Genomic DNA, 15806 nt, shown 5'->3' with positions numbered 1-15806 from the left:
AAGATCCTTATGGAATTTCTTACTTTATAAATATATTGAGATTTATTTAAAAAATAATATATATCTAATAAATTTTGGATAATGATTAATGAAGCCAGAGAAAATATTTTCCGAAATATTGTATAGATTAAGATATTTCATATATCTTTTTATTATTTTAATATTTGTGTAATAATTCTTAAAAATTGGCGTGAATTTATATATCTATATTATACCATCTAATATAAAATAATCATAAATATGATCTGGTATAATTGAATATTATAATAATTGAATAAAAATTTTTTTAGAAATTATGATAATGACAGAGTGGTGATATTGAAAATTCGATAAATAATTCTTATATCACGTGTAATAAATTATAAAGGAGAAGTGGAAAGAAAGGAAGAGATTAGGTACGCGGACTTGCTAAATATTTCGAAGTGACATATAAAGTTTCCGTTACAATCGAGGGTATACAGTTGATCGATTGAACTCCGTAGAAATGGATCGTAGAAAAATGTGAGGAAGGGCAATCACAAGAGTGGATATAGATCACCACCGACCTATTCGTTCACCCTCCCGTAATAGCAATTTTTCCGGAATATCTTCGGCCTAAGTCTTTAGAGCTCGACCTATATCCTGGCTTTCGTTCGATTTTCCACCGTGTACATGAAAAAATGCACCGCGCAAACAATAAGACAAAGTCCAAGGCTCTAATGTAAACAGGGAAAGTTAAGAATTGAACAGAAAAATATTTAGTAAGATATAAATAAAAATTATATATGAGAATACATTAGAGATAAAAATAGAAATATTTCTAGAGCTCTGACATTTTTTTCAAAAAATTTTTATAAAATTAATTTTTAAATAACTGTAAAATAAAAATTCCTTTATTTCTTAAAGTTGATGTCCAGTATATTTTTAGAAATAAAAATCAATAAAGTTGATAAATAAATAATAAAATTAAATGAAGTTAAATTTTATTAATTGAAATTAAATTGAAAATCATGAAAAGGCGAATTATATTTTATTTTCAGCGTTTGATATAAGCTTGAGTCGCAAACGCGAATCAAGAATTATTGCATGGATTTGAAGAGAACTGTTACAAGTCATTGGAGTGGACGGAATTACCGCGAGTAATCTCTCTGCATAAATGGTTCCGCTGTTCCCGCTGTCCCGGCTTAAAACTTAAAACAAAGACTGCCGCGAATAATGGGCGCGAGTTTTTAGTCAATCAAAAGAAACGTGAGATTCACCAAAGCGGAGATTTTCCATATTAAAAGGTTCAATGTAGCATCTCGTTAAAGATTTTCAAATTTTGAATTTTGCCCGAAGACAAATTTACACGAATATTTTGAGAAAATTCTTGCGTCTCTTCGATATTTTTATGTAGTGTAAAATTGCTCATCGTTTCATCGATCTAGAAATTTAACTCGAATTTCATGTCATTAATTTAAGTTTAAAACTTTCTCGACTTTGATGTTTAATTTTTCAAAAATTAGATCTAACGTTTCAAATTACTCTATTTTTAATTTAGAAACATTTTTCGCTTCTTTAATCTTCTCATCTACATTAGCACGAGAGAGAGAGAGAGAGAGAGAGAGACGCTTAACTTTATATGCGCGAATATATCCGCTTAGTGTTTGCCACTTATGAACGTCGAGCGTTTTACCGGGTTGTAACAATGATATTCCTTTGAGGCGTTTACCCTATGATCAAAGGGTGTTCTTCGACGGTGCTCCAGTATGAAAAGGTTCGCAACAATTCACGTCGGAACTTGAAAAATCGCAAATATTTCACACAAAACGTATAGGGTACTTGAAAAAAAATCGTGTCTCCTTAACACGTTTACTGGATAAATAAAAGCATTTTATGTATAAAAATTGAAACTTTTAGAACAAAATTCAAGATCGATTATTAGAGATAAAGATTTCACTAAAAATTTTGGTACGTAATTATCTTTTTTTTTTGTCAATTAATGACGATTATAAAAAATAATAAATCAAAATAGAAATAAGTAGTTAGAAAAAAAAAAATAAATAAACCTAGAAGGAATGATACGAGCGATGATGAAAGGATTGAAAATCCCTAAGGGGAAAAGAAATAATACGAAACGGTTGATTTCGAGATCCGTCTTCCGGTTATTTGCACGTCAATTTAAGAATGCTTGACGTTCCTCTTTATTTCCTCTAACTCGGTTGAGAGCCGGACTTAGAACGAGGATCGATGAGACGGTTCTTAAGGTCGGTCATAAATACAAACTGCATTCACACGATTACTTGGAACACCGGGCTTAGAATCCCTTAATTGGAACGGCTGTAATTGCTCATTTTTGTCCCTCTCTTTATAAAATGGCTTTACTTGTCACATCTGATTGTGATGGCAAACGTTGAAGTATTCCCGAATTGTAAATGTGACGATTGAGAAACAAAAATTCTAAAATTTATTTTATTTTTCTAATTAAAACTTGTGTTTGCAGTGGAATTATTTATTAAATTCTGGATTATACATTCCGAGAATTAGGACACTTTAAACATTTGATATTTGTAATAATATTATTATTTCGGAAATCACATTTGAAATATATATTATAAAAATGAAGAAACTAAAATGAGGGAGGACTATATCTATTTTCTAAAAAAAAAAAGTCTCGCATTTGTTATTTTCAATTTTTAATTTTTCAATTTTAATTTTTATTTTTCATTTTTAACCAAAATCTCCCCCAAAATTATTATTTTAATTTTTTGATTTTTCATTAAATATAAATTTATCTTTCAAATTTTTTGAACATTTATTTTAATAATATGTTTTATATTTTATATATATATATATATAACTCCAAATTTTCCCCCTCTCCCCCCTTCTCTTCTTCTTCTCACAACAACTTTATATTAACCAATATTTAACAATAACATACATTTCAGGGAGTGCGTATAATTTAAAGCAGATAAAGGTTAATTGAGGCGGGAGAGGATAAAGGGAATTATGAAACATAATATATCACGATCTCATTATCTCGATCCTCATTATCTTCTCGTTTGTATCTCTTTGAATTAACAAAGCCTTCAAAAGCAGTGGACGTTAGCGAAACTGCCAGAATTAGGGGATAATGGACGATAAGTAAAGGGGGAGGTGGGGTGGGTGGGGGAAAGACAGGTGATTCAGGAAGCTGATTGAAAAGGATAGTGGTGAGAAAATAAAAGTTGTAGACTTACTTTGAGGGCCTCCTCGTGAGTGACCGCGCGGAAGGGTGTGCCGTTAACCTCCAAGATAGTGTCTCCTGGCCTGAGTCCAGCTCGTTCGGCCACCGAACCCTCCTCCACCCTCGAAATGTAGACACCCACCCCTGAGAACAGTTGGCAGACTTTCCATCAGGCCGGTAAGCTGCCTCTCGCCGATGTTCCGGCGATCGGTGCCAATTAAAATCTTCCACCCATGACGCGACAAATCGCCCGAGCAAATCTCGCGAATAAGTTGAGAGATAACATGAAAGGAATCTTTTTTTTTTTTTTTAATAAAAAAATGTAAAGTATTTGCGACAATGTGCAAATATTTTAGTTTGACAGAATGTGATGATTTGGGGAAAATTATTTTTATAAAATATCTCTTATTAAGAGATAAGATTTCTGGTATTCAAAAAAAAAAATATAACTTTTTTATCTGAATTATAATATATAATTAAATTATTGCAAAAAAAAGTATAAGATATTTTTGATAGTAAAATTATATTTTTAATTTGTACAAAATTATATTTACATAAAATTATTTTTTTATAATCAAACATTTATAATATAATAAATATATAATAAACATACATATAATAAACATAATTTCTTTTGATATAAGCGATAGATTATTGTTTTTATTAAAATAGAAGATGATGCATATAGCAATATATGATACCGAGGGACCTGTTGACTATTTTGCAAGAGAGTTGACTTTCTGGCAGAGCTGGCAAACTTCCCCGATATACTTGTTGAAGCGGATACGATAAACGCCATGGGCAGAAATATTGTGAAAATAAGAGGAAGGAGAAAAAAGTACGCGGATGCATCAGAGTGAAGTGAGAATATGAGAAAACGGTGTGCGTCTCTGTGTGTCACGATGCACGTGTGTATACGTGTATTCGCTTGACAGAGAGAGAGAGGAAAAACCATGCACATAAATCTTTCGAAGAGAAAACGTTAATTGCATTGCATGATGTGCATTACGTTTACGTTATGCACTTGCAAAGTATGTATTTTTTTGTGTACATACGTATATGTATGTGTGTGGGTGTGTATTTGATATCTGTGCATCATATTTTATTTAAAAAAAAAAAATGGAAAAGTGATCGATAACGACTGATGGAAGCCGAGGTAAATTTTTCATGAATTTTTGAACTAGATCCGCGCGCTAGGACAATAAAGATGCTTTTATGACACAAAATAAAAGCGAGATTTTTTTTTTGTCCAGTTTGATTGATTCCGAGTTTTTGCAGCTGTTAATCTGGAATGTTCTAGTCCGGATATATTTTCTTAGCACAAAATAATGAGAAACTTTATTATCATAACTTTATTAACATTGTTAATATTAGAGTTGGTTTAGTATTTATTTTGCTTTGCTAATTAATTAGGAGAAATATACATATAATGTATAAAATATATATATATATATATATATATATATATATATTTTATAACCACATAAAAAAATCAAATGAAAAATGTGCAAAGATGGAGTTTGTTGCTATTTGCTAATAATTCATAATTACTTTCCCGAGCTATACTTGATAAATATTGCAAAAATATACAGAAATATTTTTTCTACATTTCTCGAATTATTTGGACGAGATTTATTTCGAATCTCGAGGATTTATCTTTCCAAACTCAATTTTAATATTATCTAAAGTAATCTGAGATTTCTTCGGAATGGGAAATTTACTCGAAAATGAGAGCTCTCTTTATAAGAGAGAGCGATTATTAATATCGGACGTGCACCGCGTGTATTAAAAGATATGGTTTCTTGAATTATATTAAAATAATATATCGCAAAAGCTCCTTTCGAAGAAGTTTCTCCAACGAGATTTAACCAATTTTCTATTTCTCTACTCTCTTGAATTCCTGCGATCATTTAAAGTTTTTGAAGTTTTTATGCTCCTGGCTTTACTATACAACGAAATAATGTGTAGGTGCGTGTGGTGATATAATTTGTGTCGAAGCGAAAGAGCTAGGAAACGTGATGATACATCGAATAGCGCGCTTGTACTGCATTTATGCAGTTCATGCGTTTATTGTTTGTTGTGTGTTTATGTGGGGATTATTATTTTCATCAAAATAACTTTGTGCAGGAAGAAAATTTAATGTCGAGATGAAAACAGTTCGCGTATAATTATTTTTCATACCAACGAATATCTCGAAAAATTGACTCGGAAAATTTTGATGAATTTTTTTTTTTTTTTAAATCGAAATGTTTTCTCTTATTTTGTGATTTCAAATATTTCGGTGATTAAACCGTGATTTAAATTTTCGCGCAGAAAAAAGATCAAGAAACACTTCACGTAGAAAAATTATTTTTAGAAAGAAATCGCACGAGAAATTATATTCGAATACAAAAATTGCAGAAGAAATCTTATTATTTAATCTAGTTATATATTTTTCTTTAAATATAAAAAGTTGATATTTCCCTGATATTGTTTCTGACTCTGCGCTCTACGCAGAGCTTTGTGACTAATGCAAACGATCAAGCTCTTCTCTATGCACTTATACACAATGCGCATACATTGTAACACTCATGCAACGAATGTTGTGCCAGAGAGACGTCTAGAGAGAGGAAGTAGCTTTCTGTCAGATACTCGTGTAGTGCGATGCGTTATAAACCCTTCTTTCTCTCGTTGAATTACCTGACTGCGCTTCTGGTACAGCGAAACAGAAAATAAGAATGACACAACGCAAGTTGGCTTATTCTTGATCTCAGCTGTTCGATCGCGGACGATGGCGAAATTCCCAGAAAACTCGCGTCGAATTCAATAAGCTTTTCACAAAACATCATTGCGGAACTAATTTGATTAGACTCGAATTATTGAGCTTGCCCTAGTTTACGGAGCATTTTAGTTATAATATTTATATTATTATTAATAATAGTATCTATGCTAACAAATCCTTGGATATAAATTATTCGTGAATATCCACTTTTATACATACATATAATATTTACGCCAATTATGTATATTTAAAACAAGGCAATGTTTTGTGAATTAAATTAACTCGAAAATTAATTTTGACAGCTGATATATTTCAAGTAAAGCTACACAAAATTCGAGATAAATTTGTCGGAGAGAATAGTTGTTATAATTGTTATATATAAATTTTTGCCGATAGAGATCTTTACACTCGGAATGATAAAACTCAAAAGTGTGAAAAAAAGACATTGACGATAACAACAGAAGGCTCTGGGAATTTCAGCATCGCCTGAAACAGATTTTAGTATCGCGATCCGTAATGCGAGAGGCAAAAACGCTCTCTCTCTCTCTCTCTCTCTCTCTCTCTCTCTCTCTTGAGAGCCGCCTTTTTGAATTTGTGGTTTCACGCTCGATGTCTTGGCTGGATGATGAAGCTTGTCAAGCGGTGATTTCGCAGCGCGCATCTGTGCAACGTTACGTGCGTGTGATTAAGCATGAGATTTAACACTCACAGTCTCGCCGGTAACATTAGTAACGGATAGAGTTGCAGATTCATTGAATTTTATTGTATTTTTTTTTTTATAATTCAATATTTTTCTATAATTCCATTAAATTCTTTTTTTCAAAAGTCCTTTTTTCAAAATAATGAAAAAATACATTTTTATATATATTTTTAATATGTACATTATAAAAGTTTGCGATAGAGTGATAAATATAAATATTATTTCTAATCTTCTTGACAAATATTTTTTTGCAAATGATTAAAAGAAACGAGTATGTAAACTAGTTTAATATTTTTAGACCGTTGCATTTTGTGTGCGCGTGTGTATATATGTGTGTGTGTGTGTGTGTGTGTGTGTGTGTGTGTGTGTGTGTGTGTGTGTGTGTGTGTGTGTGTGTGTGTGTGTGTGTGTGTGTGTGTGTGTGTGTGTGTGTGTGTGTGTGTGTGTGTGTGTATGTGTGTGTGACAATCTGATTTATTTTTGAAACTGCGAGGATTAAAAGGCTGTAGACCGTGAAACCGGATCTTGTCGCTTTTGTTATTTTAAGGCGGCGCTCTCGCGTGCATTTTTGCCTCTCGCAGACCCTTGTCATTTATCGATTGAGAAATCTTTCTGAAATATTAAATTTTAATCTGTAAAATATTAAAATTTTAGAGAGAATACATTCAAAGAAATACACGGTCGAAAAAATGAGTTCTTTTCGTACGCCGAGAAAAAAGTCATTTTGAATAAATGCGTTTAGTTGGTTATCATTTCTTTAGTTAAAATATTTTAGTATTTAAATTAAATACACACACACACACACATCGTATTTAAATTAAATACCTAAATATTTCAACTAAAGAAATGATAATCAACTAAAGGCATTTAACGACTTTTTTTTTCTCAGTGTAGAAATGACAATATTAACGCTTTAATAACTCTTTTTTAATTTTTAAATTTTGTTATAACAATTTAAAATATTTCGCCCTTTTTTCGTAAGAGTTAATTATATCTTTCTCTATTATTATTATATCATACTTTTTTAAATAATATGTATGACGTGAAAAGATAAAGGATAAAAATGAATTAATTAATAAATTACTAAATAGTGATAAAGAACAATTGTTAATCTCAGTTTCAAAGCTTTTTTTATCAATTGAATTTTCCAGAAAGATTAGGCGAACCGACGAACTCCGGTCGTTGGATTTCCGGCGCAATCACGTTTCGATAGATCGATAGCTCGTTATCACGACCATCGAACGGCAAACCGACCGGAGTTCCATCTCTTTAAGGGGGGAAAAAAAAATAAGGAAATAGGAGAGATCTGTGCAAAACGCGCTCGTTCCTTTTCTATCGAGTTTGCGTGCAAACAATCGTCACTACGGCGGAGAACGATGCTTAACGATCGTGAAAATGTTTTTCTCTGCTTTCGAGTATCGTCCTCGCGACGAGAGAACTCCTTTTCTATCGAGGAATTCAATCGTTAATCAATTGTATAAATTTATATATATTTATATATATTTATTATATATATATATATATTTGTATATTTATATTTATTTTTGATTTATTTATGAGAATTTGCATGTATTATCAATACGGATGAACATTTAAAACAGTTTACTTGTATAAAGTAAACAACAATTATTTTCGGTTACCAAACCGATTCCTAAATATAATTATTATTTCATGATAATTAATTTATAAATTTAATGATGTGTAAAAACTTCAAATATTTAGAGAAACAACGCGAAATGACACACAAAATAAATTACCTTATAATTTTTTATATATAAATAATTCCATGTGATGTAATTAAATATAAAAATAATCATAATAATTTATATATAGGATATTCTCTGAGAGATAATATATTTAACAATTTTAGATATGTAAACGCTATAAATATATTTATATCGTTTCGTTATTTAAATACGCTATCGCGAGTAATAGGAACGATAAGATAACATTTTTACGCTAATTATATTTCGTCGCGAGGACAAGGACGGTTCGCCAATTTATGCTGAAGCACGTACAACGTACAAGCATAAGATGTTGAGACACGATATGGGTGCCATCCGAGGTGACTTAGGCACTTAGCACGAAAAAGAAACAGTAATCAAATATACAAGTTGCCAGCGATAAGTGACAAGCGAGTCATCTGGCGTTCCGCTCGATTCGCGGAATTTTAATATCTCTCAAATATTTAATATGAAAAGAAGGATCTAATGATTAAATTAATAGCCGGATTATCATTTGACAGATCGATTTTTATTCCATTCTTGGATGTACGGTATCGTAATTTTTTGACATCACCGATGAATAAAATCGTAATTTTTTTTTTATCTAAAAATTTTTATTTAGGAAGATACACAACCTCTATAGTAATGGAAATATTAACTTGAAAAATTAAAATGACAGATTTATGACATCAAAAAAAAAAAAAATATCAAGCTGTCATCGCATATCCTTTCTCACGGAGATGTCAAAGTGATTTTTATTATTACCAATGCTCGATATAAATATAATTCATTTTTGCATTTATAAAGACCTCTACAAAACTAGATTAAAATCTATGATATGATATTAAATATTTTTGTTGCTCAAAACTAATCTATAAAATTATCGATATTGTATAATTTATCGCGCGAAAGGGATGTAAACTTGAATATACGGTGGCAAATATTTTCGATCGGATAAAATTTTCGCGATTTCGCATAAAACGAAACGGCACGAGAAGCAATCTCGAGAGGAAATCCCGGACTTATTTACAGTTAGACGACCCGAGGAACCGCGACGGGACGACCAGACGACTCGTACGGAGCAAAACAGCAGCATTCGATGATTCGCGACGGCTTGAAACGTGAGGCTTGACGTTGACTTATTAAAAATCTGAGTGAAGTGCCGAGAGAAAACTAATAATGAGAATAGAGAGAATTTTAACCGCTACTGGGAGATAGAAAGTACCTCGTTCTCGAGGCACGAAGTACGGCGACGGGGGTAGCCTGAAGGTATTTCGGATCTCACCTGCGTCCTTGCCACCCTTCACGCAGATGCCAAAGCCATGGTGAGAGTCCGGCGGATCTCTCGTCATGGTGATTGTCCTTACGGTGAGCTCCTGGAGACTGAGCGGCTGCGCGATCGGCGACGTGGGCGGATTGCCGGCGTTGGTTTGCTGCTGCTGTTGCTGCTGCGATTGCTGTTGCTGCGAGCCACCGGAGATCGGCGTGCCACGTGCAGCTGTCACGCTCGCCGGGCTGGACGCCGGCGATCTACGATCGCCCTGACGCCGTTCCGAGATGTTGCTACCGAATAATCTGCAAGGGATCAAGAATCGATATCATTTTTTATTATTTAATTCATATATATATGTGTCATCGATGGCTTTGATAAACGAAAACTCGTGATATCAACGGATTTATTCGCTATTAATAGTGTTATTATAACTATATTAATAGTTTAGATAAAAAAGTAAATATAAAATTGAAATTTTTGCATTGACAACTATTAAATGAAATTCATATTACTTCATTTTTATATTTATATGCAGTTAATTATGGAACATATTTTTATTATAATATAAAGGAAATAATTTAATATTATTTATAATTGAAAATTTATCTTAATATATCTCCCCTTAATATTATGTATTGTTGTCGATGCTCGATGTAAATATAATTCATTTTTTTTGTTTTTATTTATAAAGACCTTTACAAAATTAAATTAAAATTTATGATATTAAATATTTTATTATAAACCTATAATATTATAGAGATATTGTATAATTTATATAAACTATTTAAATCAAAAATTATTTCGAAGAAAAAATATTTATATAAAAGAAATTTAAAGAGAGAGAGAGAGAAAATATCTACGCTATAATTCCAGAAAATAGATTGCACAAAATGCGAGAGCACTATATCGTGCTAAATACACATAAAACTTAGCTTGAAAATCACTGACGTAATTCAATTTCGATACGCCATCAAAATCGGTTTTGATCACGAGAGCCTATTTATTCAAAGCTATCTCACCTGAGCACCTGTTCCGGGGAGATGGCACCCGTGCCGCCGCCGCCACCTCCTCCTCCTCCTCCTCCTCCTCCTCCTCCACCGGTGGTTCCGTGACCCCGGTGGGATCTGTATGGGGTGGCGTGCGACGAGTGATGATGGGGCGCGCTCGGCGGCCTCTCGACGATGGTGTAGCTGGTGCCGGGTGGACTGTAGTAGCCGCGATGCTGACCGCCATGATGACGGCCGGCGGTGCTGGACGACTCGAGGTCCTCGGCCTCGTAGCAGCCGCCGGTGCCGCTCCGCAGGTAGTGAGAACCGCCGCCGCGCAGGAAGTGCGCGGCGCCGCTTCCGGTGGTGGTGCCGCCGCCACCCCACTGCAACTCCTGCAGCTCGGAACCGTAGTCCTCCGTGCTGCTAGCCATGCCTCCTCGGCTGGCGATCGGTCCTCCTTCGGTCACACCTGTCGGCCAACGCGCGATTCCGATCATTAATTAATCGTGCGGGAAATTTAGCGGAGGAATGTAAAGGGCGAGGGAGGGAGGAGTTTAAAGGGAACGGGATACATGTGAAGATTAATGACACTAAGACTTCAAATTGTGCGAAAATTGTTAAGTAAAGGATTTCTTTTAATTAAATGTTTTTATTTGGAAATGGTTTTTTTAAAAAAGTACTCAGAATAGATTATATTATGGTTTAATTAAATTAATTTAATGGAAAAATCTTATTTTATTTAATTTAATGTATTTGCTCTTAGAGTATATAATTTTGTCTGGAAATAAATTTATGCAATTTTTAAATTTGAGATTTATATCAAAATAAGAGATATAAGGGAATAAAATCTTTTATAGGAATTCATGATACCGAAAAAAAATTGTAAATATAAAATTATTGAATAGAGAGTTTTTCAATTGAATCATTTTATTGTAGAATAGAACAGCTCTCTTCAAAAGTACTCGATGATTCTCTAAACTACAATAATTTTACATGCTTTTACATTAATATATTATAAAATTAAACACATGACAATTTCTGACTCGAGCGCTCGATGCGACGTAAAAGTCGCGGCCTGAATTTCAGGAATGCCAGTCAGATCGATCGGGATTTTTCGTAAATAAATCAGAAGATACCGGAAGACATTCTCGTGTTGGCAAAGAAATCGCCTCGACATTCAAATGTCACATTAGCGACTGAAAATTTTATTAGAAAAGTCTTCCTCACGGAAGCCGCTCCTTGCCAAGCGAAAGCGCGCGAATTTCTCGCCGAATACATATGTCAAATATAAAAATTGCAAAGCTCCGACAAAAATTTACTTTCGAAAAATCAACACAGCTGTTTGCACTTTTAGTACATGTACAATTTTCCACAAAATCCACTACGAATTTTTTTTTCCGTATACATACATTTAAATATTCTAAAATAAAACTGTTTTCATGCTAATTTCTTATTAGAGTTTTAATAATTAATTAATCATAATAATGATGATATAAGAGAGCGAAATTATAAATTAATAAAGCAGGGATTTAGCATCTACATTGTTATGTGTTAATTAATAATAATCATCAATCTAGAAATTAATTTAAATTTTGCGGATATGAACGTCTGGGAAATGACGTAAAACTTCAAACGTCGAAACATTCGACGCAAAGAAAATTTATAATCAAAAATTTCTTATCTAAAACACATCGATATGATAAGAATCTTTTTTTTTTTTTTTTAAACATCTTGAGGACATTTACTTGAATGTTTTCCGGACGGTCGCCAGTTGTGGTGTGTCCACGAAGTAGTACACGAATATTCGCGATTTATTTTTACACCGCGATCGATCGTGTTTTTTCCACTATTATCATCGGGCTTGCCGTGACGCGAACCGATTATGTTATCGATTCCCACAAGAGACGGGAATAACGAGACAATTAAATCCATCATGGTGGGAGGGGGAAGGGGGCGGGAAACTTCCTTGTCGTGACCGTCTAGCGCTTCTAGATAGCATCTTTAACGTGAGACCTGCCGTCGCGTAATGGCATCATTTTCTGGGACAAACCCGCTCTAACGTTCTTAATGGCTTCAGGAAGTCTTCCTTTATCGCCGGAAGGAGTTGGCCCCAGAGATTATCATTGATAATAGATCGGACAACCTGAATACTTTACTCTATATCTCAAACATTTTTCGTAAAATTTCGAGGGAGACTCTCCCGACATTTAGAATAAATAAATTAATGTGAAAATATATTTGTTTTGATAGATATCGAAAAGAGAATTTATCTTAAATAATAAATAAATAAGAAATAGATTTTTATTAAAAATTAGATAAAACTAGAATGTGTTGAAGTTAATTTGTAAGGTTGACTTTTGTAAATATTACTTATATTTAAATAAAATATAAATAAAAATTTAAATAAAATATTAGAATTATGTTTAGATTAGAGTTATTTTAATGCAATTATCATATTAATTCACGTGTCAAAAAAATATAATTCATTACTCAGAAAATTAAATTAATTACTAATTATATTATAAAGTATCTCGAAACATATATACTTTGCATTACTTTTTATATTATTTTTAATTTACATTATTTTGTACACAAAATGCGATAGGCAACGTTTATATAATATTTTAATTAAAATAACCAACTTATTGTAATTTTATAATATTATAATAGCTTTCCGAGAATTATCATATATCTCATAACTATCAGTATTACATTTGGAAACAGGGGTGATAAGATTGCTGAACAGCCCCTTTCGGAATTAAATTCCTGTCGTTTCTCCTTCCACGTGTATGCCATTTGTATAACGATACCTCGAGATTGAGACATTTCCTTAAAAAAAAAGGGGGTCGCAGTCTTCTTCGACAGGCTTAATACCTCGTGTCACACAATGTATCCCCTAATTCTTCACCCTCGCCGACAATCGTTTCGCCTATCGCGAGACGGCTCGATTCAACCTTGACACTGAGAAAGGCTGCGTTCGCCGCTCGGGGAATGGTGGGACGGGGTTGGAAGTCGCCCCCGGCGGACATTCCTGGGGTGACGGGGCGGGAGGGTGGCGTTAGAGAAGCGGAGGACGGTGGGTGGCTTTAGGGATGTGTGTGGTGGTTTGTGTGTCGTGTGTCCCGTCATATACGAGGGTGGACCGATCAATACTGCGGCTGAACACCTGAAGCCGACTTCATTCAGTCGACATACACCCCTCCTCCTCCCCTTTACTCCATCCCCTGTCCGACGCGACCGCTATAACTTTGCCGCTACTCGGGTTATAGTACACGTACGTGTTCCCGTAACAGTTTGCATTAAAGCGGAATAATAAGCGTTAAATGGGGAGTGCGTTGTGCGTCAACTTGACGATGATGGTGCCAAAACGAACCAGGTTTCCTCGCCTTTGAGACAGAATCTCGAAATGTCTCCGCACCACGTCTATATGAAAAATTTTGAATAATAAAGGAACGAGATAATAGCAGGAAGATTTATTATAACATAAATCAATAAAATAATTTAACATAAATTAATAAAATATTTTAATAAGATAGAAAATATAAAACTGAAAACTTTTATTAAATTTAAATAAGAAATCAAAATTAAGATAAATACAAGAAATAAAGATACATGAAATTTAAACTAAAAAAAAAAACAACAATTTATATATTGTATATATTATATAATTTATTGAAGTGTGAAAAAGGAAATACGTGTTTTGAAACAGGAAATTAAAATAAATCTATAAAAGAATAGTTAAATAAATCTATATATATATATATATATATATATATATATATATATATATATATATATAGGCACGTGTATGACATTCCTGAAGTAAATGAAACATTCTAAACTAAAAATCGCGTGCTTGAGTTAAGACATCGCGAGTAAAATTGGAAAGATAATTTTCTCACCATATATAACACACCATATATACATAACTCGCATTATGTGAGACACGCGTGTTTGAGAATTCGGGCGGCGTGGAGAATGAATTTATCGAGATACTGTCGCTGCGGGATGGGATAATTTTCGGGCGGCGCGTCTAGTGATAACTAAGTGCTCCGATAAAGGTGAAAGGTGACGCGATACATTTTGATTGTCATTTTATATCCTTTGAAAAGTTACCCAGCCGCGGGCGCGCGTGCGGAGGACATGAAAGGTCGATTTTTTTAGTGATGTATCCTTTTCCCGCGGTCACAAAATATATACGATATGTATATCGATTATACACAGGCAGCGCGCAAAAGACAACCGACGACGTCGCCTACCTTGTCGATAAATCATAAAAATTTAAATTTCGGACGAGCGTCGTTCATAAAGTTGACAAAAGCGCGCGCTTTCGCGAAACGCGCGCTTTTTATGCAGATCGAGAGACGTATCCGTCGGGCGTATCCAAAGAAATGCAAATCTCGTCGAAAAAAAAATGGTTATATCTCTCCGACACACTAGAATAAAATTAACCCATTTAACGCGATTCGTGAGAATAACGTGACACACAACCGTCCCCCCTTTTTCGTCTCTTAATCCCTCGCGGAATATAAAAATTAATAGGCAGAGTAAAAAAAAAAAAAAACATTTAATTAAATAATAATTTGACAGAAATTTATTCTACAAACGTTAATATACGAATGTCGTAAATTTACTTTTAAGCACGTGGCGAACATTTTTCTTTGTTGGTGGAAATGTACTCTGAATCTTGCAAAGAATAGCCGTCCATATATATTCGTATATCTATATACTTTCACATATTTCGGTGGCTCGTTAAATGCGTTCAGGGTTTATAAAGATTTATTTATTACGTCGCATTGTAGCGATGAAAAGGCGCGGTACGCGGAACGTGAATTGCGGTGCGGCTTCGGAATGTCAAATTCGCGCACGCTCTCGAATATAATTGCATTACATTCCCGTCACGTCACACTCGCCGGCGTTGTGATTGCAGTTAATCCTCGCGCAATTCTTTTCAGCTTTTTCAAGAGTATGTCGTAGGCGACGGAGCGAAATAAGGACGTCGATTCTCGGAGAATATTCCAGTTGAATCCAGAGGATATGTAATCGCGGAATTCTTCTTGTTGGAAAGGAAAGTCAGAGATTCTTTTATATATAAAAAAAATTTTCAGATCTGCATGGCTGAAAGAAATTTTAGACAATCTGTCTTAATCATCAGAATTGTTTTTCTGAAAGTTT

General features: G+C 33.7%; 1 protein-coding gene across 6 annotated transcripts in view; it reads right to left on the bottom strand.

Moving 5' to 3' along the window:
- Positions 1-15806, bottom strand: part of LOC126856620 (whirlin) — a 70548-nt gene that overhangs the window by 46680 nt on the left and 8062 nt on the right. For 5 of the 6 annotated variants that reach the window (XM_050605293.1, XM_050605296.1, XM_050605294.1 and 2 more), the window contains exons 2-4: positions 10662-11100; positions 9595-9944; positions 3198-3328 (exon numbers count right to left, since the gene is read on the bottom strand). In XM_050605293.1, the coding sequence (XP_050461250.1) occupies positions 3198-3328; positions 9595-9944; positions 10662-11062 (882 nt within the window). In that variant the 5' untranslated portion in view covers positions 11063-11100. The remainder of the gene's footprint in view (positions 1-3197; positions 3329-9594; positions 9945-10661; positions 11101-15806) is intronic. The other variant, XM_050605295.1, reaches the window with a different exon arrangement.

The sequence above is a fragment of the Cataglyphis hispanica genome, chromosome 19 (assembly GCF_021464435.1).
Source record: "Cataglyphis hispanica isolate Lineage 1 chromosome 19, ULB_Chis1_1.0, whole genome shotgun sequence".
In the NCBI taxonomy this organism is placed as follows: domain Eukaryota; kingdom Metazoa; phylum Arthropoda; class Insecta; order Hymenoptera; family Formicidae; genus Cataglyphis; species Cataglyphis hispanica.
The sequence above is the reverse complement of the archived record's forward strand: the minus strand, read 5'-3'. Positions and strand labels throughout refer to the sequence as shown.